General features: G+C 63.5%; 1 protein-coding gene across 1 annotated transcript; it reads left to right on the top strand.

Moving 5' to 3' along the window:
- Positions 1 to 639: 639 nt before the first annotated feature.
- EPPK1 (epiplakin 1) lies at positions 640 to 23,783 on the top strand. The gene is made up of 2 exons (XM_042785927.1): positions 640 to 685; positions 4,440 to 23,783. The coding sequence occupies exon 2, from the start codon at positions 4,477 to 4,479 to the stop codon at positions 23,743 to 23,745; it is 19,269 nt and encodes a 6,422-aa protein (XP_042641861.1). The 5' UTR covers positions 640 to 685; positions 4,440 to 4,476; the 3' UTR covers positions 23,746 to 23,783.
- The last annotated feature ends 794 nt before the right edge of the window (positions 23,784 to 24,577 follow it).

The following is a 24,577-nucleotide window of genomic DNA, read 5'->3' as shown; positions in this document are numbered from 1 at the left end:
GGGAAGAGTCCCCCTTCTCTACCCTGGGTGCTGGGGTCAGGCTCACAGCTGGAAGTTCGGGGTCTGTCAGCCCTGCAGCTGCAGGCCGAGATGCGGACAAGTCGGTGGGGTGGTGAAGGCGATTTGATGGGGACCGGCCACGCAGCAGGCTGGGGGGGCTGCCGTGGGGGGGTGGGAGCTGCTGCCACGACACAGTGCAGGGGCATTGCCAGGGCTGCTGGCACAGGGGGTGGTTATGGGGCAGTGGGGAGAAGGACGAGAGGCTGCTGGGGACGAGAACGGTGCAGGCACACCGGCCCCACAGGGATCTCTCCCTCTCCTCTTTCTCCGCCCGAGCAAATGGCCACCGGCCAGGATGGGGCCACTTGCCCCCACTGCAGCCACTTTGGGGCCAGCAAACCCCTCGGCCCCGCTCCTGCGCCCACAAGGACATGGTGCTGGGAGGGCTGTGATGGGGCCGAGGGCAGGCAGACCCCCCCTCTGCCCCCCCTGCAAAAGGGGGACCCAGGCACCCGGAGGGAGCCGTGGGGAGGGCTGGCCCGCGTGTTTCTGGCAGGGCTGGGCCGGTGTGTCATCCCCAGGGGCGGGGAAGGGCAAGGTTTTAAACGTGCTCTGGTCCCAGGCAGGAAGCAGCGGGACCGTGGGCACCTGCCAGGAGAGCCTGTCCTGCGACCACCGCGGGCAGGTAGGTCGGAGAGCTCCGGCGGAGGGGCTCGGGGGGCTGTGCCGGGGGGCTGCAGCGGCCGGAGAGGCTTGTGCAGGTCGCGGGTATGCGAGGAACGTGGCATCGCCCGCGCCCGCCGGTGCGGCTGGGCGGCAGCCAGGCGCCGGGGTAGGATAGCGGCGTGGGGCAACGGCCACACCGTGCGGTGCGGGGGGCACCGCCGGCGAGCACAGCGGGAGGATGGTGGTCCCGGAGCCCAGCACGGCCCTCCCGGGAGTGGGACAGGAGGCGGTGGGTGCCCTGGCGGGACGGCTCCCGGGGAAAAGCCCGGGCTGCCTCGGGGCTCCGACGGGCGCAGGCGAGGAAGGATGCGCTGTGGCGCTGGCAGCACCGTGCCACGGTACCCAGCGAGGTGGGCACAGGGTGCTGTGGGATTGTCCCCCGTGGGCAGGGGCCACCCCACCCCACCTCACCGGGCAGGAGCCTGGCAGCCACCAGCGATCGGGGGGACCCAGGCCCTGCGTCCCCCCGCACCGTGGCAGCCGGGCAGGAGCACTGCCCGGGAAGGCGTGCCAGGCTGTCCCCCCGCCCCGCGCAGAGCAGGGACCCCCAAAGTGCCCCAGCTACCCTCCCTGTCCTTATCACCCTCCCATCACCGCCACTGCCAACATCCCTACAGCTCTCCCTCTCCCTGAAACACCCCCAGCCTCAGCCTGTCCCACCAGAGACCACCCCACGGTCTTCCCCCAGCCCCACCAGGCTCCCACCCCCAGCCCCCTCCCACGGCTCTGCTGCCCCTTCCCCAGCAGACACCTCCTCTCCCTGAAACCATGCCTGTGCTCGGCTCTACCAGTAAAACCTGTCCCTTCTCCCAGTCCCTCCCTGTGGCCCCCCCAGCAGCCTCTCCCTCCTCAGCTGGCGCCGGCCTGTTGGTGCACCCTGCGGGTGCAGAGGCGCGGGGGGGTCGTCCCGTGGGACGCGGGGGCGGCCGTAGCCGCACAACGTTCTCCCGTGCGCTGGGTGTAGGAAGAAGAGCCTCCCATGGTGACTCATGCGGGCAGGGAGGTGTGCGCGGGCACGGCGTGGGTGCAAAGGTGGGTGCGCGGGGGGTCGTGGGCGCACGTGCGCGGCACCATCCGGCGCCACGGCCCACGCCAGCACGTTTCCTGACGCTGCCAGGGAGAGCTGCCCGCATCGGGGAGAGACCGGGGCCCCGGGGAGGGCTGAACGCCTGAACCTCCGCCAGGAATCTCCCGGGCTTTGTAGGCAAGAGTCGGTTACTGAAAGTTTCCACGGGGCTGACGCCTTCCGATTAAAGGGAGAAGATTCCTTCCTCTGCCCACACGCCCGCTGTCTCCTCGGGCACCTCAGCCCCAGGAGGGTCCTGCCGCTGGCCCCCCAGCCCCGATAGGAATTGAGCTTTCAAACTGCTGCAGTGTTGCGGGTGGCAGTGCCCAAATTCCCCTCTGTGCTCCAGTGCCGGTGGCCGGCTGGGGACGGGACATGCAGGGATCTCCCTGGGGGTCTCCGGATGCCGCAGCCGCACCGGCGCTGCCCACCCTGTGCCCACAACAGGAGCCCAGCTCCCCTCAAACGCGGCACAGCCCGCGCCACCAAACCCAGCCTCTTTCTGCTGGGAAAGGAGCAGCTTTCCCAGCCCGGCCAGGTGGCACGGCCCCGGGTGGGCAGAGCCAGAGCCGGTGCTGAGGTGCTGCCAGCCCAGGTGTGTGCGTGGCACCAGGCGTGGGGCTGCCCAGCACCATCCTGTGCGGGTGCGTGCACCCAGCATGAGCCGGCGGGACAGAGCGACAGCCCGGCAAGGCAGGGGATCCCCTTGCTCTCAGCCCACTGCCCACAGCCCAGGATAGAGAGACCCCCCCGGCTCTCAGCCAGCGAGATGGGCCCCTCGACCCCCCACAGCAGGCAGAGACCCCCCCAGAGTCCCGACTCTGCTCTCCTCCTCCCTTTACCCTGGTGTGGCTCAGCGGGCGCAGCACCCCGTGGCCGTCCCGCCCGCCGTCCCCACCTCTTGGCACCAAAGCCGGGTGCAATCCTGAACCTGCAAACACAAACAGCATTGCCTGGGCAGATCCGAGCCGGCGTGGCCGCGCTCGCACTGACATCATGGGGCGGACGGAGCTGGCGCCTGTTGGGACCTTTCCCTCGGGACGGGCCGCGAGCCTGGAGCACAGCTGGGACGGAGGAGCCCGTGTGAGGAAAAGGTGCTGGCCTGGCCCGGGGGGTGCGGGATGAGCTGGGGTGGGCACCCAGGGACGGAGCTGGGTGCACAGAGCCAGCCTGCCGGCACCAGCACACTGCTCTGCTCTCCCCAGTGTGTTTACGCTGGTGGCACAGGGAAGGATGTGGGTCTGCGAGTCCCCACTCAGCGCGACCACTGCAGGAGGGTCGGTGTGGCAGCGGCTCGCCCCGCGGCTGCTGTGCCAGCACCCCTCCCCATGCAGCAGTGTGCACCACGGGGTAGCCCGGCGCTGGCCGTGTCCTTGCAGCCGGGTCCAGCCACGTCGGCGGGCAGCACCGCGACCCGGCTGGCTCGGCTGCAGCAGCTCAGGCCAGCGGGTCTCCTCGGCTGGCTGCAGCGCTTCGTGCTCAGTGCCGGGGCCCTGGCACACCCCACCGCACCAGGGGCTCTGCGTTAGGGGATGGGACTCATGAGGGAATAAGGAGCCATCCCTGCTGCCCCGACGTAGCAAAGCCAGACCCCTCTCTCCTCAGACCTGCCCCAGCGCCGCAGCCTCCCTCTGCCAGCCCGGACTGGAGGGTGCTGGGCTCGGATGCGTGGTGCGAGGCCGTGGGCAGCGAGGAGGCTCCTCTGCAGCGGCGTGTGCCGCAGCCATAGCCCGGAGGCGGTGGCTGGTGACAGCTCCCAGGTGCCTGCACAGCCCGCAGTCACCCTCCTGTGTGCACGGCCCCGCACGCAACGGCCTCGTCCTCCCTCCAGCACCATAATTTGACTGTGTAGTGGCTGTACTGCGGCGGATCCCAGAGAGTCCAGGAGCTTTTCAAACCTGGGTACAGGAATGCAGGTCCATGGCTTGCTGCACCCACCCACTTCTCCTTCTGTTGGCCCCCTTCCCAAGCTTTCTGAGCAGTGCAGGGAGGGCAGACACCCCATCTCAGTGCAGCAGTGGGCACCGGGCAAAGAGCCCCCAGGGCTGCTTCTGGGTGCCCAGTAGCTCCAGCCCCAGCACCGCTGCTGACCGGTGCTGCTGCGGGGAGTCTGCCCCTGGCAGAGGGGAGCAGCCTGTCCGTGCTGACTGGGGATTTGCTCGTCCCTGTGCTGGTGCCAGCAGCCGCCCAAGCAGGTGCTGGGGCTCCTTGGGGTTTGTTGCTTTTGGCCGGTGCTTTGCCCCAAGCCCTGCTGCCTTCCAGGCCTTTGAAACACTGCGCAAGGCTTTTGTGCAGAGACGAGCCCTGCACAAACCCGTGGCCAAATGCATGTGACAGCTCATGGCGGGGCTTTACTCCTCCCAGGGGCCAGGCCTGCCTCAGCTCAGTGCTCCACATGTCCCACCAGGGCTTCTCCACAGGTCCCACCAGTGCTTCTGCTCCAGGCTCTCTCTCACGCTGAGCTGTCCGAGTACACCCAGCAAGTCTAGCTCAGGAAGCGGAGCTGCCCTGAGCATGCCCAGCCTCTGGCTATTCCTTCCTCCTGCCTGTGAGGCGTTTCTTTTTCTCATTTCCCCTGTATTTAGCATGCAAACCATAGAAAAGTTGACTTCTCGGTGAGTTTTCCCATTCTCTCCCCTCTGTCCAGAGAGTCTTGACAGCTGTGAAAGGAGTTCAGTGGGAGGATGGAGAGCAAGCCAGCAGTGAATGGCCATGCTGCCCCCATCTCTCACCAGGATGACATCCCAGGAACAAACCACTTGTGCCAGGACGTGTTGCCTTGCAAACAGAAAAAAGCAGCTGACAGGGATGTGACGGTGATGCGTGCTTCTAGCGAGCCCTCGGAGGCAGCTGGCAGCATTGCTGGAGTGTATGTAGGGGCTGCAAAGAAGATAATGAGCTTTTATGATGCCACCAGAGAGCACCTCCTGAGTTTGGATTCAGCGCTCTGTCTTCTCGAGGCCCAGGCAGCCACGGGCTTCATCACGGACCCGGTGAAGAACAGGCATCTCTCTGTGGCAGAAGCTTTGCAGCTGGGGCTGGTGGGGCTGGAGCTGAAGGAGAGGCTGCTGACTGCAGAGAAAGCCGCTACTGGATTTGTGGACCCCTACACAGAAGAGAAAATCCCCCTCTACCAGGCGATCCAGAAGGACCTGATCGGGAGGGAGCAAGGTACCCGGCTGCTGGAGGCCCAGATGGCAACTGGAGGCATCATTGACCCAGCCACTGGCTGCCGGCTCCCAGCAGATGTTGCCTGTGAGAGGGGATATTTAGACGAAGAGATGAGCCAGCTCCTCTCCGACGCCAGCAATGAGGACAGCAAAGGGTTCCTCAACCCCAGTACTATGGAGAAGGTCACTTATATGGAGCTTATGAAGAGGTGTGCTGTCGATCCGGCCTCAGGCTGCCTCCTCTTGCCCCTGCAAATCACGTTCCCAGGGCTGGGAGGGAGAGTGAGCAGCAGGGATCTGCTGGACTCTGGCATCATCAGCCCTGACGTGTTCAGAGGTCTTGAGGAGGGAAGAGTTTCTGCCCAGGAGGTAGCAGAGAACGACTCCGTTCAGCAGTTCCTGCATGGGACAAGAAGCGTGGCTGGTGTTGTCCTGCCTTCCAGTGAGCGGAGAAGCCTTTACCAGGCACTGAGAGAGCATCTCCTCGTGCCCGGTGCTGCTCTGTTGCTCCTGCAAGTACAGGCCTCCACCTGCAGCCTGACAGACCCCCTAAAGAACAAAAGCTACTCAGTGGATGAGGCTGTCAGGGTCGGCCTCGTCGGCCCGGAGCTTCATGAGAAACTGTCTTCAGCTGAGAGGACCATCACTGGGTACAGGGACCCCTACACTGGAGAAATGCTCTCTCTGTTCCAGGCCATCAGGAAGGGCTTCATCCCCAAGGATCATGGCATTTGCCTTCTGGAGGCTCAGATGGCCACAGGGGGTATAATCGCTCCAGGCAGGCACCTCCGTGTCCCCGCAGAGACAGCCTGCAAGTGGGGGTACCTGGACGAGGCCACAAGACAGCTCCTCTCCAGTCCTACTGATGACATGAAAGGGTTCTTCAACCCCAGCTCCAAGGAGAAGGTGACCTACGCAGACCTGCTCAAGCTCTGCGTCACTGATCCCAACACGGGGCTCCTGCTGCTGCCACTTGGTGGAGACAGCAGAGGAGGTTCCGAGGGGACCCACCTCTTCTTTGACCATAGGACCCAAACAGCTCTGGAAAACACAGAGGTACCCATTGCTTTGGGAAAATTCAAGGGAAAGCCAGTGTCTCTCTGGAAGCTCCTCTTCTCAGACTACATCCAGAGTGAGCAGAGAGCTGCTCTCAGTCAGCAGTACCTTGCCGGAATGCTCTCTATGCAAGAACTGGGTCAGGCAGTCCGTGCTACCATTGAGGAAGTGGCTTCCACTGCTAACGTCACTTTTGAAGGACTGAGGGACCGGGTGACAGCTGACCAGCTCCTGAGCTCTGAAATTATCAACAAAGATTTGTTTAAGAAACTGAAGGAGGGAGAAACGTCAGCCAGAGAAGTTGTCAGCATGGACACTGTCAAGAAGTACCTTCAAGGGACAGGTAGCATTGGTGGGCTGCTGCTTCCCGACTCCCAGGAAAAGATCAGCATCTACCAGGCAAAGCGGAAAGGACTTCTGAGGCCAGGAACATCACTGATCCTCCTGGAGGCACAGGCTGCCACTGGATTTATCATCGACCCAGCTGCCAACAAAAGGTATTCTGTGGATGAGGCTTTGAGAGCGAACGTCATTGGCCCGGATGTTTACAACAAGCTCCTGGCTGCAGAGAAATCAGTCACCGGCTACAGAGATCCTTACTCGGGGAACAAGATCTCCCTCTTCCAGGCCATGAAGAAGGAGCTCATCGTGAAGGAGCACGCTATCCGCCTGCTCGAGGCCCAGGTCGCCACCGGCGGCATCATCGACCCCGTGCACAGCCACCGCCTGCCCGTGGAGGTGGCCTACCGGCGCGGCTACTTCGACAAGAAGATGAACTTAATCCTTTCTGATCCCACCGACGACACCAAGGGCTTCTTCGACCCCAACACCCACGAGAACCTCACCTACCTGCAGCTGAAGGAGAAGTGCATCACAGAGCCATCCACTGGGCTCTGCCTCCTTCCTCTGAACAGCAGGAAGCGCCAGTTCATCGATGATGCCACCAGACGGGTGTTCAGGAGCTCCTGGATGCCGGTCCGGTTTGGGAGGTTACGGGGGGAGAAGGTGTCTGTGTGGGACCTGCTGAACTCTGAGTACTTCAGTGAGGGGAGGCGCCGAGAGATACTCAACCACTACCAGCTGAGGAAGCTCACCCTGGAGCAAATTCGAGTCATGTTAGGGGAGGAAATGAAAAAATGGGCCCCCATCAAGTTCCCAGCCATGAGAGGCAGCGTCAGCGCATACCACCTGATGGAAACGGGTGTCATTGACAAGGCCCTGTTTGAGGAGGTGTTGGAGGGGGCCGTCACACCAGAGGCAGTCCTGCACATGGACTCTGTCAGAAGGTACCTCTATGGCTCTGGCAGCATTGGGGGGATTGTACTCCAGCCATCAAACCAGAGGATAAGCATTTATGAGGCCATGAAGCAAAACATCATGGTGCCGGGAGTAGCCCTCCCACTGCTAGAGGCTCAGGCTGCCACTGGCTTCATCATTGACCCAGTGAACAACCAGAAGCTCTGTGTGGACGATGCCATCAAGGAGGGAGTCATTGGGCCAGAAGTCCACGAGAAGCTGCAGCGTGCAGAAGGGGCTGTGACGGGCTACAAAGATCCTTTCACAGGCAAGAAGATACCACTCTTCCAGGCAATGAAGAAAGGCCTGATCGCAGGCAAACAGGCCATGCAGCTGATGGAGGTGCAGATGGCTACTGGAGGCATCATTGACCCAGCGTGCGGCCACTATATCCCCATAGAATCTGCCCAGAAGCGAGGGTGCTTGGATGAGGACACAAGCAAGGCCCTTTCTAAGCCCAGTGACAGCAACAGAGCCTTCTGCATCCCAGACAGCAAAGAGACTGTGACCTATGCTGAGCTCATCAACCGCTGCCAGAAGGATGAGATCTCCGGCCTCCACTTGCTGCCTCTGCCACAGACAGCTGCTCCTGCCTACACCGATGAACAAATACAACGGATTTTCAAGGAAACTGTGGTGAAGGAAAAAGGGATCTCCCTCTGGGAGCTAACCCACTCTGGGTATTTCACTGAAGAGCAGAGGAGTGACTTTACGGAGAGGTTCCGGTCTGAAGAAATGTCACTGCAGCAGCTGGTTGCTCTTGTGCTCAGACTAGTTGGTGAGATGGAAATGAAAGCCTGCACCCAGATCACCTTGGAAGGCTTGCGGGGCAGTGTCCCTGCGGTCTGGCTGCTGGATGCTGGCATCATTACCGAGAAGACGTTTGAAGAACTGGCTCAGGGCATGAGAACTCCCAAGGAAGTGGCTGCAATGGAGAGTGTGAAGAGGTACTTGCAGGGCACAGGCAGCATTGCTGGGGTATTCATAGAGGCATCCAGAAAGAAGATGAGCTTTTACGATGCCATGAAAAACAACCTCCTCCTCCCTGGGGCTGCTCTGAGGCTGCTAGAAGCTCAGGCAGCCACAGGATACATAACCGACCCAGTAACAAACCAGAGACTCAGCGTGAGGGATGCCGTGAAAGCAGCTGTTGTTGGCGAAGAGCTCACGGAGAAACTCCTTCTAGCTGAGAGGGCAGTGACTGGCTACACAGACCCCTACACAGGGAGCTCCATCTCGCTATGCCACGCGCTCAGAAAGGAGCTGATTTCCCTGGAAGATGCTGTTCCCTTGCTAGAGGCCCAGCTGGCCACAGGAGGGGTCATTGATCCCATTCATCACCACCACCTGCCACTCCAGGCTGCATGCAGATATGGCTTCTACGATGAGGACCTGAACCAAACCCTCTCTCAGCTGAATGACAGCACCCAAATCTTTTTTGATCCAAACACAAAGGAGAACGTGACCTACCAGCAGCTGAAGGACAGGTGCATTCGTGAGGCTGAGTCAGGTCTCTGGCTCTTTCCTCTGTCAGAAAATGCAATGTTCTGTGTGGATGAACAAACCATGGAGGCGTTGAAATCTGTGACTGTTTGTGTCAACATAGGGAGGTTCAAAGGACAGACAGTGTCAGTCTGGGACCTTCTCAACTCTGAATACCTCTCGGATAGCAAGAGAAGAGAGATAGTGCAAAAGTACAAAGATGAGAATACTGAAGTGCTACATGAAATCACAACAACTGTCATCACAATCATCAAAGAGACTGAGACACAAGGCAAGAAGTTTGCATTCAAGGGCCTGCGGAAAAGAGTATCTGCCAGCGACCTCTTCCAGTCTCAACTGATAGACAAAAAAACCCTCGATGAGCTCAACCAGGGGAAGAAAACAGTCAAAGAAGTCACTGAAATGGACTCTGTCCGCAGGTACCTGGAGGGCAGCAATTTCATAGCAGGGGTCCTTATACAGCCAAGCAATAAGAAGATGAACATCTACCAGGCCATGAGGAAGGGCATCCTGAGGCCAGGGACAGCACTGGTGCTGCTGGAGGCTCAGGCTGCCACCGGCTACATCATTGACCCAGAGAAAAACAAGAAATTTTCAGTGGAGGAAGCATTAACTGCAGGTCTAATTGGAGGGGAGATATTTGAAAAGCTACTTTGTGCAGAAAGAGCCGTGACGGGCTACACCGACCCCTACACAAAAGCCCCAATGTCCCTGTTTGAAGCTATGAACCAAGGTCTGATCGTGAAGAGCCACGGCATCCGCCTGCTCGAGGCCCAGATCGCCACCGGCGGCATCATCGACCCCGTGCACAGCCACCGCCTGCCCGTGGAGGTGGCCTACCGGCGCGGCTACTTCGACGAGGAGATGAACCAGGTCCTCTCCGACCCCACCGACGACACCAAGGGCTTCTTCGACCCCAACACGCACGAGAACCTCACCTACCTGCAGCTCCTGGAGAGATGTGTCCAAGATTCAGAGACTGGGCTGCACATGCTACAGGTTGTACAGGAAGGAGGAAAGTACTTCTACATTGATGAGTTTACAAAACAGGTCTTGCGCTCAAAGCCCCTTGAAGTGACAGTTGGAAAGTTTAAGGACCAAACAGTTTCCATCTGGGAAATTCTCTGCTCTCACTACATCTCTGAGCAGAAAAGGAAAGAACTGGTCATGCAATACAAATCCAAAACCCTAACACTGGAAGACCTTATAGCCCTCATCTTCAAAATAATTGAGGATACAGAGCAAAGAGCAGAAGCCCTCAAGGTCAAAGGACTCCGGGGAGATGTGTCAATATCAGAATTGTTGAATTCTGAAATAATTGACAAGAAAACTCTAGATCAGCTGCAAGATGGAAGTCTCACGCTTGACAGCCTCACAAAGAGGGACACCATCAAAAGGTACTTGGATGGCACTGGATGCATTGCCGGGGTTCTAATCCCATCAAGAAAAGAGAAGATGAGCATCTACCAGGCCCTGAAGAAGGGCCTCCTCACAGAGCAGTGTGCACTGGGCTTGCTGGAGGCACAGGCTGCCACTGGTTTTCTCATTGACCCACTGAAAAATAAGAAGCTCTCCGTGGATGAGGCCATCTCTTCCGGGCTGGTGGGGAGCAACTTGCATGAGAAGCTCCTGTCGGCAGAAAAAGCTGTGACGGGATACACAGATCCTCATACAGGAAGTAAAATATCCCTCTTCCAAGCCATACGGCAGAAGATAACATTGAAGGAGCAGAGCATCCACCTGCTCGAGGCCCAGCTTGCCACTGGTGGCATTATTGACCCCGTGCACAGCCACCGCCTGCCCGAGGAGGTGGCCTACCGGCGCGGCTACTTGAACGATGATATGTTTATCCTGCTTTCTGATCCAGACCATGGTAGCAAAGGTTTTATAGATCCAAACACTCATGAGAAAATCAGTTACAGTCAGCTACTACAGAGGTGTTACAAAGACAGCGATACTGGATTGTACCTACTACAGGTCATGGAAAAAGAAGATGACTATTTCTACATTGATCAGCAAACAAAAAATGCACTATTATCTAGGAAGGTACAAGTGCCTGTTGGAAAGTACAAAGGACATGTATTATCACTGTGGGACCTTCTCTGTTCCGAGTACATCACAGAAGAGAAAAGAAAAGAACTGGTGAAAAAATATAAAGAGGAATCCCATCACATTCTGCAAGGGATCATTGATACAATATTAAATATCATAAAAGAAAAAGAAGAGGACAGAAGTGATGTCTGGTTCCAAGGAATCAGACAACAAATAACGGCATCAGAACTTCTCAGTGCACAGATAATTACAGAAGAAACTATAGAAAAAATCCAGGAAGGAAAAGAGACACCACAAGAAATAGCAAAGATGGATAGTGTGAGAAGATACCTTGAGGGTACGGGATGCATTGCCGGCGTGCTGGTGCCCTCCAGGGCCGACCCCGCCAAGGTGGAGAAGATGAGCATCTACCAGGCCATGTGGAAGGGCATCCTGAGGCAGGGCACGGCTCTGGTGCTGCTGGAGGCGCAGGCTGCCACCGGCTTCATCATTGACCCAATTAACAACAAGAAGCTCTCCGTGGACGAGGCCGTCTCCTCCGGGCTGGTGGGCAGCGAGCTACAAAAAAAACTTGCTTGTGCAGAGAGAGCTGTGACAGGCTACACCCATCCCTACACAGGACAAAAGATGTCCCTCTTCCAGGCCATGAAGAAGGGGCTCATCGTCAGGGAGCACGGCGTCCGCCTGCTCGAGGCCCAGATCGCCACCGGCGGCATCATCGACCCCGTGCACAGCCACCGCCTGCCCGTGGAGGTGGCCTACCGGCGCGGCTACTTCGACCACGACATGAACCAGGTCCTCTCCGACCCCACCGACGACACCAAGGGCTTCTTCGACCCCAACACGCACGAGAACCTCACCTACCTGCAGCTCCTGCGCCGCTGCGTGCCCGACCCGGACACGGGGCTGCTCATGCTCCAGCTGATGGACAAGGGCTCCGTGCTCTACCAGCTCACCGAGGACGCCCGGAAAGCCCTGCAGGCCGCCCGCACCACCCTCAGCGTGGGGCTCTTCCAGGGCCAGAGCGTCACCCTCTGGGAGCTCCTCTTCTCCCGCTACGTGCCCGACCACCGGCGCCAGGACCTCCTCCGGAACTACAAGGCGGGGACGGTCACCATCTCGGAGATGATCGCCCTCCTCACCGCCATCATCACCGCCGCGGAGGGACAGGGCCACGGCGCTGCCCCGGCCGACAAGCCGACGCAGCGGGAGGCCCCGCCGCCGGCCGAGGACGGCGAGGCCGCGGGCTCCCGGCACGAGCGGGAGCTGCAGCGGGAGCGGGAGCGGGAGCGGGAGCGGGAGCGGTCCCTGGAGACCCACACCATCGAGGTGTCGGCGGGCGGCTTCGAGGGCAGGAAGGTCTCCCTGTGGGAGCTCCTCTTCTCCAAGTACGTCTCCGAGGCCAAGAGGCAGGAGCTGCTGGGGCAGGTGCGGGCCGGGAGCTTGGCGCTGGACGAGCTGGCAAGGCTCCTCAGCATCCTCATCGCGGAGGCGGCGGAGCGGAGCAGCAGCGTGAAATTCACGGGCCTGAGGAGGCAGGTGACCGCCTCGGACCTGGTGGACTCGGGCATCATCGACAAGGACACGCTGGCCGACCTCGTCCAGGGCTCCAAGACGGTGGAGGAGGTGACGGAAATGGCCTCCGTCAAGCGCTACCTGGCCGGCACGGGCTGCATCGCCGGCGTGCTGGTGCCCTCCAGGGCCGACCCCGCCAAGGTGGAGAAGATGAGCATCTACCAGGCCGTGCGCAAGGGCATCCTGAGGCAGGGCACGGCTCTGGTGCTGCTGGAGGCGCAGGCTGCCACCGGCTTCCTCGTCGACCCGCTCAGCAACCAGAAGCTCTCCGTGGACGAGGCCGTCTCCTCCGGGCTGGTGGGCAGCGAGCTGCACGAGAAGCTGCTGTCGGCCGAGAGGGCCGTGACGGGCTACACCGACCCTTACACCGGCGACCAGATCTCCCTCTTCCAGGCCATGAAGAAGGGGCTCATCGTCAGGGAGCACGGCGTCCGCCTGCTCGAGGCCCAGATCGCCACCGGCGGCATCATCGACCCCGTGCACAGCCACCGCCTGCCCGTGGAGGTGGCCTACCGGCGCGGCTACTTCGACCACGACATGAACCAGGTCCTCTCCGACCCCACCGACGACACCAAGGGCTTCTTCGACCCCAACACGCACGAGAACCTCACCTACCTGCAGCTCCTGCGCCGCTGCGTGCCCGACCCGGACACGGGGCTGCTCATGCTCCAGCTGATGGACAAGGGCTCCGTGCTCTACCAGCTCACCGAGGACGCCCGGAAAGCCCTGCAGGCCGCCCGCACCACCCTCAGCGTGGGGCTCTTCCAGGGCCAGAGCGTCACCCTCTGGGAGCTCCTCTTCTCCCGCTACGTGCCCGACCACCGGCGCCAGGACCTCCTCCGGAACTACAAGGCGGGGACGGTCACCATCTCGGAGATGATCGCCCTCCTCACCGCCATCATCACCGCCGCGGAGGGACAGGGCCACGGCGCTGCCCCGGCCGACAAGCCGACACAGCGGGAGGCCCCGCCGCCGGCCGAGGACGGCGAGGCCGCGGGCTCCCGGCACGAGCGGGAGCTGCAGCGGGAGCGGGAGCGGGAGCGGGAGCGGTCCCTGGAGACCCACACCATCGAGGTGTCGGCGGGCGGCTTCGAGGGCAGGAAGGTCTCCCTGTGGGAGCTCCTCTTCTCCAAGTACGTCTCCGAGGCCAAGAGGCAGGAGCTGCTGGGGCAGGTGCGGGCCGGGAGCTTGGCGCTGGACGAGCTGGCAAGGCTCCTCAGCATCCTCATCGCGGAGGCGGCGGAGCGGAGCAGCAGCGTGAAATTCACGGGCCTGAGGAGGCAGGTGACCGCCTCGGACCTGGTGGACTCGGGCATCATCGACAAGGACACGCTGGCCGACCTCGTCCAGGGCTCCAAGACGGTGGAGGAGGTGACGGAAATGGCCTCCGTCAAGCGCTACCTGGCCGGCACGGGCTGCATCGCCGGCGTGCTGGTGCCCTCCAGGGCCGACCCCGCCAAGGTGGAGAAGATGAGCATCTACCAGGCCGTGCGCAAGGGCATCCTGAGGCAGGGCACGGCTCTGGTGCTGCTGGAGGCGCAGGCTGCCACCGGCTTCCTCGTCGACCCGCTCAGCAACCAGAAGCTCTCCGTGGACGAGGCCGTCTCCTCCGGGCTGGTGGGCAGCGAGCTGCACGAGAAGCTGCTGTCGGCCGAGAGGGCCGTGACGGGCTACACCGACCCTTACACCGGCGACCAGATCTCCCTCTTCCAGGCCATGAAGAAGGGGCTCATCGTCAGGGAGCACGGCGTCCGCCTGCTCGAGGCCCAGATCGCCACCGGCGGCATCATCGACCCCGTGCACAGCCACCGCCTGCCCGTGGAGGTGGCCTACCGGCGCGGCTACTTCGACCACGACATGAACCAGGTCCTCTCCGACCCCACCGACGACACCAAGGGCTTCTTCGACCCCAACACGCACGAGAACCTCACCTACCTGCAGCTCCTGCGCCGCTGCGTGCCCGACCCGGACACGGGGCTGCTCATGCTCCAGCTGATGGACAAGGGCTCCGTGCTCTACCAGCTCACCGAGGACGCCCGGAAAGCCCTGCAGGCCGCCCGCACCACCCTCAGCGTGGGGCTCTTCCAGGGCCAGAGCGTCACCCTCTGGGAGCTCCTCTTCTCCCGCTACGTGCCCGACCACCGGCGCCAGGACCTCCTCCGGAACTACAAGGCGGGGATGGTCACCATCTCGGAGATGATCGCCCTCCTCACCGCCATCATCACCGCCGCGGAGGGACAGGGCCACGGCGCTGCCCCGGCCGACAAGCCGACGCAGCGGGAGGCCCCGCCGCCGGCCGAGGACGGCGAGGCCGCGGGCTCCCGGCACGAGCGGGAGCTGCAGCGGGAGCGGGAGCGGGAGCGGGAGCGGGAGCGGGAGCGGTCCCTGGAGACCCACACCATCGAGGTGTCGGCGGGCGGCTTCGAGGGCAGGAAGGTCTCCCTGTGGGAGCTCCTCTTCTCCAAGTACGTCTCCGAGGCCAAGAGGCAGGAGCTGCTGGGGCAGGTGCGGGCCGGGAGCTTGGCGCTGGACGAGCTGGCAAGGCTCCTCAGCATCCTCATCGCGGAGGCGGCGGAGCGGAGCAGCAGCGTGAAATTCACGGGCCTGAGGAGGCAGGTGACCGCCTCGGACCTGGTGGACTCGGGCATCATCGACAAGGACACGCTGGCCGACCTCGTCCAGGGCTCCAAGACGGTGGAGGAGGTGACGGAAATGGCCTCCGTCAAGCGCTACCTGGCCGGCACGGGCTGCATCGCCGGCGTGCTGGTGCCCTCCAGGGCCGACCCCGCCAAGGTGGAGAAGATGAGCATCTACCAGGCCGTGCGCAAGGGCATCCTGAGGCAGGGCACGGCTCTGGTGCTGCTGGAGGCGCAGGCTGCCACCGGCTTCCTCGTCGACCCGCTCAGCAACCAGAAGCTCTCCGTGGACGAGGCCGTCTCCTCCGGGCTGGTGGGCAGCGAGCTGCACGAGAAGCTGCTGTCGGCCGAGAGGGCCGTGACGGGCTACACCGACCCTTACACCGGCGACCAGATCTCCCTCTTCCAGGCCATGAAGAAGGGGCTCATCGTCAGGGAGCACGGCGTCCGCCTGCTCGAGGCCCAGATCGCCACCGGCGGCATCATCGACCCCGTGCACAGCCACCGCCTGCCCGTGGAGGTGGCCTACCGGCGCGGCTACTTCGACCACGACATGAACCAGGTCCTCTCCGACCCCACCGACGACACCAAGGGCTTCTTCGACCCCAACACGCACGAGAACCTCACCTACCTGCAGCTCCTGCGCCGCTGCGTGCCCGACCCGGACACGGGGCTGCTCATGCTCCAGCTGATGGACAAGGGCTCCGTGCTCTACCAGCTCACCGAGGACGCCCGGAAAGCCCTGCAGGCCGCCCGCACCACCCTCAGCGTGGGGCTCTTCCAGGGCCAGAGCGTCACCCTCTGGGAGCTCCTCTTCTCCCGCTACGTGCCCGACCACCGGCGCCAGGACCTCCTCCGGAACTACAAGGCGGGGACGGTCACCATCTCGGAGATGATCGCCCTCCTCACCGCCATCATCACCGCCGCGGAGGGACAGGGCCACGGCGCTGCCCCGGCCGACAAGCCGACGCAGCGGGAGGCCCCGCCGCCGGCCGAGGACGGCGAGGCCGCGGGCTCCCGGCACGAGCGGGAGCTGCAGCGGGAGCGGGAGCGGGAGCGGGAGCGGGAGCGGTCCCTGGAGACCCACACCATCGAGGTGTCGGCGGGCGGCTTCGAGGGCAGGAAGGTCTCCCTGTGGGAGCTCCTCTTCTCCAAGTACGTCTCCGAGGCCAAGAGGCAGGAGCTGCTGGGGCAGGTGCGGGCCGGGAGCTTGGCGCTGGACGAGCTGGCAAGGCTCCTCAGCATCCTCATCGCGGAGGCGGCGGAGCGGAGCAGCAGCGTGAAATTCACGGGCCTGAGGAGGCAGGTGACCGCCTCGGACCTGGTGGACTCGGGCATCATCGACAAGGACACGCTGGCCGACCTCGTCCAGGGCTCCAAGACGGTGGAGGAGGTGACGGAAATGGCCTCCGTCAAGCGCTACCTGGCCGGCACGGGCTGCATCGCCGGCGTGCTGGTGCCCTCCAGGGCCGACCCCGCCAAGGTGGAGAAGATGAGCATCTACCAGGCCGTGCGCAAGGGCATCCTGAGGCAGGGCACGGCTCTGGTGCTGCTGGAGGCGCAGGCTGCCACCGGCTTCCTCGTCGACCCGCTCAGCAACCAGAAGCTCTCCGTGGACGAGGCCGTCTCCTCCGGGCTGGTGGGCAGCGAGCTGCACGAGAAGCTGCTGTCGGCCGAGAGGGCCGTGACGGGCTACACCGACCCTTACACCGGCGACCAGATCTCCCTCTTCCAGGCCATGAAGAAGGGGCTCATCGTCAGGGAGCACGGCGTCCGCCTGCTCGAGGCCCAGATCGCCACCGGCGGCATCATCGACCCCGTGCACAGCCACCGCCTGCCCGTGGAGGTGGCCTACCGGCGCGGCTACTTCGACCACGACATGAACCAGGTCCTCTCCGACCCCACCGACGACACCAAGGGCTTCTTCGACCCCAACACGCACGAGAACCTCACCTACCTGCAGCTCCTGCGCCGCTGCGTGCCCGACCCGGACACGGGGCTGCTCATGCTCCAGCTGATGGACAAGGGCTCCGTGCTCTACCAGCTCACCGAGGACGCCCGGAAAGCCCTGCAGGCCGCCCGCACCACCCTCAGCGTGGGGCTCTTCCAGGGCCAGAGCGTCACCCTCTGGGAGCTCCTCTTCTCCCGCTACGTGCCCGACCACCGGCGCCAGGACCTCCTCCGGAACTACAAGGCGGGGACGGTCACCATCTCGGAGATGATCGCCCTCCTCACCGCCATCATCACCGCCGCGGAGGGACAGGGCCACGGCGCTGCCCCGGCCGACAAGCCGATGCAGCGGGAGGCCCCGCCGCCGGCCGAGGACGGCGAGGCCGCGGGCTCCCGGCACGAGCGGGAGCTGCAGCGGGAGCGGGAGCGGGAGCGGGAGCGGGAGCGGGAGCGGTCCCTGGAGACCCACACCATCGAGGTGTCGGCGGGCGGCTTCGAGGGCAGGAAGGTCTCCCTGTGGGAGCTCCTCTTCTCCAAGTACGTCTCCGAGGCCAAGAGGCAGGAGCTGCTGGGGCAGGTGCGGGCCGGGAGCTTGGCGCCGGACGAGCTGGCAAGGCTCCTCAGCATCCTCATCGCGGAGGCGGCGGAGCGGAGCAGCAGCGTGAAATTCACGGGCCTGAGGAGGCAGGTGACCGCCTCGGACCTGGTGGACTCGGGCATCATCGACAAGGACACGCTGGCCGACCTCGTCCAGGGCTCCAAGACGGTGGAGGAGGTGACGGAAATGGCCTCCGTCAAGCGCTACCTGGCCGGCACGGGCTGCATCGCCGGCGTGCTGGTGCCCTCCAGGGCCGACCCCGCCAAGGTGGAGAAGATGAGCATCTACCAGGCCGTGCGCAAGGGCATCCTGAGGCAGGGCACGGCTCTGGTGCTGCTGGAGGCGCAGGCTGCCACCGGCTTCCTCGTCGACCCGCTCAGCAACCAGAAGCTCTCCGTGGACGAGGCCGTCTCCTCCGGGCTGGTGGGCAGCGAGCTGCATGAGAAGCTGCTGTCGGCCGAGAGGGCCGTGACGGGCTACACCGACCCTTACACCGGCGACCAGATCTCCCTCTTCCAGGCCATGAAGAAGGGGCTCATCGTCAGGGAGCACGGCGTCCGCCTGCTCGAGGCCCAGATCGCCACCGGCGGCATCATCGACCCCGTGCACAGCCACCGCCTGCCCGTGGAGGTGGCCTACCGGCGCGGCTACTTCGACCACGACATGAACCAGGTCCTCTCCGACCCCACCGACGACACCAAGGGCTTCTTCGACCCCAACACGCACGAGAACCTCACCTACCTGCAGCTCCTGCGCCGCTGCGTGCCCGACCCGGACACGGGGCTGCTCATGCTCCAGCTGATGGACAAGGGCTCCGTGCTCTACCAGCTCACCGAGGACGCCCGGAAAGCCCTGCAGGCCGCCCGCACCACCCTCAGCGTGGGGCTCTTCCAGGGCCAGAGCGTCACCCTCTGGGAGCTCCTCTTCTCCCGCTACGTGCCCGACCACCGGCGCCAGGACCTCCTCCGGAACTACAAGGCGGGGACGGTCACCATCTCGGAGATGATCGCCCTCCTCACCGCCATCATCACCGCCGCGGAGGGACAGGGCCACGGCGCTGCCCCGGCCGACAAGCCGACGCAGCGGGAGGCCCCGCCGCCGGCCGAGGACGGCGAGGCCGCGGGCTCCCGGCACGAGCGGGAGCTGCAGCGGGAGCGGGAGCGGGAGCGGGAGCGGTCCCTGGAGACCCACACCATCGAGGTGTCGGCGGGCGGCTTCGAGGGCAGGAAGGTCTCCCTGTGGGAGCTCCTCTTCTCCAAGTACGTCTCCGAGGCCAAGAGGCAGGAGCTGCTGGGGCAGGTGCGGGCCGGGAGCTTGGCGCTGGACGAGCTGGCAAGGCTCCTCAGCATCCTCATCGCGGAGGCGGCGGAGCGGAGCAGCAGCGTGAAATTCACGGGCCTGAGGAGGCAGGTGACCGCCTCGGACCTGGTGGACTCGGGCATCATCGACAAGGACACGCTGGCCGACCTCGTCCAGGGCTCCAAGACGGTGGAGGAGGTGACGGAAATGGCCTCCGTCAAGCGCTACCTGGCCGGCACGGGCTGCATCGCCGGCGTGCTGGTGCCCTCCAGGGCCGACCCCGCCAAGGTGGAGAAGATGAGCATCTACCAGGCCGTGCGCAAGGGCATCCTGAGGCAGGGCACGGCTCTGGTGCTGCTGGAGGCGCAGGCTGCCACCGGCTTCCTCGTCGACCCGCTCAGCAACCAGAAGCTCTCCGTGGACGAGGCCGTCTCCTCCGGGCTGGTGGGCAGCGAGCTGCACGAGAAGCTGCTGTCGGCCGAGAGGGCCGTGACGGGCTACACCGACCCTTACACCGGCGACCAGATCTCCCTCTTCCAGGCCATGAAGAAGGGGCTCATCGTCAGGGAGCACGGCGTCCGCCTGCTCGAGGCCCAGATCGCCACCGGCGGCATCATCGACCCCGTGCACAGCCACCGCCTGCCCGTGGAGGTGGCCTACCGGCGCGGCTACTTCGACCACGACATGAACCAGGTCCTCTCCGACCCCACCGACGACACCAAGGGCTTCTTCGACCCCAACACGCACGAGAACCTCACCTACCTGCAGCTCCTGCGCCGCTGCGTGCCCGACCCGGACACGGGGCTGCTCATGCTCCAGCTGATGGACAAGGGCTCCGTGCTCTACCAGCTCACCGAGGACGCCCGGAAAGCCCTGCAGGCCGCCCGCACCACCCTCAGCGTGGGGCTCTTCCAGGGCCAGAGCGTCACCCTCTGGGAGCTCCTCTTCTCCCGCTACGTGCCCGACCACCGGCGCCAGGACCTCCTCCGGAACTACAAGGCGGGGACGGTCACCATCTCGGAGATGATCGCCCTCCTCACCGCCATCATCACCGCCGCGGAGGGACAGGGCCACGGCGCTGCCCCGGCCGACAAGCCGACGCAGCGGGAGGCCCCGCCGCCGGCCGAGGACGGCGAGGCCGCGGGCTCCCGGCACGAGCGGGAGCTGCAGCGGGAGCGGGAGCGGGAGCGGGAGCGGTCCCTGGAGACCCACACCATCGAGGTGTCGGCGGGCGGCTTCGAGGGCAGGAAGGTCTCCCTGTGGGAGCTCCTCTTCTCCAAGTACGTCTCCGAGGCCAAGAGGCAGGAGCTGCTGGGGCAGGTGCGGGCCGGGAGCTTGGCGCTGGACGAGCTGGCAAGGCTCCTCAGCATCCTCATCGCGGAGGCGGCGGAGCGGAGCAGCAGCGTGAAATTCACGGGCCTGAGGAGGCAGGTGACCGCCTCGGACCTGGTGGACTCGGGCATCATCGACAAGGACACGCTGGCCGACCTCGTCCAGGGCTCCAAGACGGTGGAGGAGGTGACGGAAATGGCCTCCGTCAAGCGCTACCTGGCCGGCACGGGCTGCATCGCCGGCGTGCTGGTGCCCTCCAGGGCCGACCCCGCCAAGGTGGAGAAGATGAGCATCTACCAGGCCGTGCGCAAGGGCATCCTGAGGCAGGGCACGGCTCTGGTGCTGCTGGAGGCGCAGGCTGCCACCGGCTTCCTCGTCGACCCGCTCAGCAACCAGAAGCTCTCCGTGGACGAGGCCGTCTCCTCCGGGCTGGTGGGCAGCGAGCTGCACGAGAAGCTGCTGTCGGCCGAGAGGGCCGTGACGGGCTACACCGACCCTTACACCGGCGACCAGATCTCCCTCTTCCAGGCCATGAAGAAGGGGCTCATCGTCAGGGAGCACGGCGTCCGCCTGCTCGAGGCCCAGATCGCCACCGGCGGCATCATCGACCCCGTGCACAGCCACCGCCTGCCCGTGGAGGTGGCCTACCGGCGCGGCTACTTCGACCACGACATGAACCAGGTCCTCTCCGACCCCACCGACGACACCAAGGGCTTCTTCGACCCCAACACGCACGAGAACCTCACCTACCTGCAGCTCCTGCGCCGCTGCGTGCCCGACCCGGACACGGGGCTGCTCATGCTCCAGCTGATGGACAAGGGCTCCGTGCTCTACCAGCTCACCGAGGACGCCCGGAAAGCCCTGCAGGCCGCCCGCACCACCCTCAGCGTGGGGCTCTTCCAGGGCCAGAGCGTCACCCTCTGGGAGCTCCTCTTCTCCCGCTACGTGCCCGACCACCGGCGCCAGGACCTCCTCCGGAACTACAAGGCGGGGACGGTCACCATCTCGGAGATGATCGCCCTCCTCACCGCCATCATCACCGCCGCGGAGGGACAGGGCCACGGCGCTGCCCCGGCCGACAAGCCGACGCAGCGGGAGGCCCCGCCGCCGGCCGAGGACGGCGAGGCCGCGGGCTCCCGGCACGAGCGGGAGCTGCAGCGGGAGCGGGAGCGGGAGCGGGAGCGGGAGCGGTCCCTGGAGACCCACACCATCGAGGTGTCGGCGGGCGGCTTCGAGGGCAGGAAGGTCTCCCTGTGGGAGCTCCTCTTCTCCAAGTACGTCTCCGAGGCCAAGAGGCAGGAGCTGCTGGGGCAGGTGCGGGCCGGGAGCTTGGCGCTGGACGAGCTGGCAAGGCTCCTCAGCATCCTCATCGCGGAGGCGGCGGAGCGGAGCAGCAGCGTGAAATTCACGGGCCTGAGGAGGCAGGTGACCGCCTCGGACCTGGTGGACTCGGGCATCATCGACAAGGACACGCTGGCCGACCTCGTCCAGGGCTCCAAGACGGTGGAGGAGGTGACGGAAATGGCCTCCGTCAAGCGCTACCTGGCCGGCACGGGCTGCATCGCCGGCGTGCTGGTGCCCTCCAGGGCCGACCCCGCCAAGGTGGAGAAGATGAGCATCTACCAGGCCGTGCGCAAGGGCATCCTGAGGCAGGGCACGGCTCTGGTGCTGCTGGAGGCGCAGGCTGCCACCGGCTTCCTCGTCGACCCGCTCAGCAACCAGAAGCTCTCCGTGGACGAGGCCGTCTCCTCCGGGCTGGTGGGCAGCGAGCTGCACGAGAAGCTGCTGTCGGCCGAGAGGGCCGTGACGGGCTACACCGACCCTTACACCGGCGACCAGATCTCCCTCTTCCAGGCCATGAAGAAGGGGCTCATCGTCAGGGAGCACGGCGTCCGCCTGCTCGAGGCCCAGATCGCCACCGGCGGCATCATCGACCCCGTGCACAGCCACCGCCTGCCCGTGGAGGTGGCCTACCGGCGCGGCTACTTCGACCACGACATGAACCAGGTCCTCTCCGACCCCACCGACGACACCAAGGGCTTCTTCGACCCCAACACGCACGAGAACCTCACCTACCTGCAGCTCCTGCGCCGCTGCGTGCCCGACCCGGACACGGGGCTGCTCATGCTCCAGCTGATGGACAAGGGCTCCGTGCTCTACCAGCTCACCGAGGACGCCCGGAAAGCCCTGCAGGCCGCCCGCACCACCCTCAGCGTGGGGCTCTTCCAGGGCCAGAGCGTCACCCTCTGGGAGCTCCTCTTCTCCCGCTACGTGCCCGACCACCGGCGCCAGGACCTCCTCCGGAACTACAAGGCGGGGACGGTCACCATCTCGGAGATGATCGCCCTCCTCACCGCCATCATCACCGCCGCGGAGGGACAGGGCCACGGCGCTGCCCCGGCCGACAAGCCGACGCAGCGGGAGGCCCCGCCGCCGGCCGAGGACGGCGAGGCCGCGGGCTCCCGGCACGAGCGGGAGCTGCAGCGGGAGCGGGAGCGGGAGCGGGAGCGGGAGCGGGAGCGGTCCCTGGAGACCCACACCATCGAGGTGTCGGCGGGCGGCTTCGAGGGCAGGAAGGTCTCCCTGTGGGAGCTCCTCTTCTCCAAGTACGTCTCCGAGGCCAAGAGGCAGGAGCTGCTGGGGCAGGTGCGGGCCGGGAGCTTGGCGCTGGACGAGCTGGCAAGGCTCCTCAGCATCCTCATCGCGGAGGCGGCGGAGCGGAGCAGCAGCGTGAAATTCACGGGCCTGAGGAGGCAGGTGACCGCCTCGGACCTGGTGGACTCGGGCATCATCGACAAGGACACGCTGGCCGACCTCGTCCAGGGCTCCAAGACGGTGGAGGAGGTGACGGAAATGGCCTCCGTCAAGCGCTACCTGGCCGGCACGGGCTGCATCGCCGGCGTGCTGGTGCCCTCCAGGGCCGACCCCGCCAAGGTGGAGAAGATGAGCATCTACCAGGCCGTGCGCAAGGGCATCCTGAGGCAGGGCACGGCTCTGGTGCTGCTGGAGGCGCAGGCTGCCACCGGCTTCCTCGTCGACCCGCTCAGCAACCAGAAGCTCTCCGTGGACGAGGCCGTCTCCTCCGGGCTGGTGGGCAGCGAGCTGCACGAGAAGCTGCTGTCGGCCGAGAGGGCCGTGACGGGCTACACCGACCCTTACACCGGCGACCAGATCTCCCTCTTCCAGGCCATGAAGAAGGGGCTCATCGTCAGGGAGCACGGCGTCCGCCTGCTCGAGGCCCAGATCGCCACCGGCGGCATCATCGACCCCGTGCACAGCCACCGCCTGCCCGTGGAGGTGGCCTACCGGCGCGGCTACTTCGACCACGACATGAACCAGGTCCTCTCCGACCCCACCGACGACACCAAGGGCTTCTTCGACCCCAACACGCACGAGAACCTCACCTACCTGCAGCTCCTGCGCCGCTGCGTGCCCGACCCGGAGACTGGTCTTTTTTTCCTTAATATCTGTTGTAAGCAATTGTAAGGCCTCTTTCATATTTTTTTATTGCATTGGTGAATAACTTCACTTTACTGAATATTTTTTTTGTTGTTGGTGTTTTCCTTTTTTTTTTTTTCTAAATCCTATTTTTTAAAATTCTATTTCCATTCAGACAATTTCCTTATTCTTCTCTTTCCTTGTCATTAGCCTACCCACATCAGGTATAGCCTTTATGTGACTCCCCTGGGCTCTGGTATAGCATATTAAGACTTTGTCTTCTGTAGTCTTTCAGGAACACAGTAATCAACCTTTGGTTATCTCAGGTCATTTTGTCAAATTACGTTGCCCTGTGTTTCTTCATCCCGATATAAATGGAAGTATGTCTTTTGTCATTTATGAGTTGCAGTGAGAATGGAGTTTTTATTCTCCTTCTAGTCCAAGTTTTTATGCACGAAGAACATATATTTCCTAGCACATTTCAGGGTATTTGTAGAGCGGGATGCCTTATCTGCATTTGCTCTTAATGCCTCAACCTGACCAGTTTTTCTGGGAGTGTCTGGACTATACACACCATCAGCTTAGATTGGTTTGGTCTCTCACTGATGTGTACACTCAATTAACTCATGTGCTGTGCTTACCTCCCTCTAATTCTCCAGCTCTCCAGGGAGCCTCTATAGAGAGTTGTGCTGGGGGATCCACAGAAGATCCAAGACCCCGTCGTGTACGTTGTTGTGCCATATTTCTAGTCTACTCATCCATTCGAGGGGAGCCAGCAGCGGAGCATCCCTTCCCTCTAGCTGGGGCCTCTGCGCATTTCTCAGCCCTTTTCGCCATCCTGTGCCCTGAGCTGACTCAGTCCATGTGTCACGCTCCTGGA

The sequence above is a fragment of the Tyto alba genome, unplaced genomic scaffold, assembly GCF_018691265.1.
Source record: "Tyto alba isolate M040663 unplaced genomic scaffold, T.alba_DEE_v4.0 Super-Scaffold_9, whole genome shotgun sequence".
Lineage (NCBI taxonomy): Eukaryota > Metazoa > Chordata > Aves > Strigiformes > Tytonidae > Tyto > Tyto alba.
This window is presented reverse-complemented; position numbering and strand designations above follow the sequence as displayed.

Excerpts from the sequence above, each read along its gene's own strand:
- EPPK1 (XM_042785927.1), top strand. The coding sequence starts at position 4,477 with ATGGAGAGCAAGCCAGCAGTGAATGGCCATGCTGCCCCCATCTCTCAC.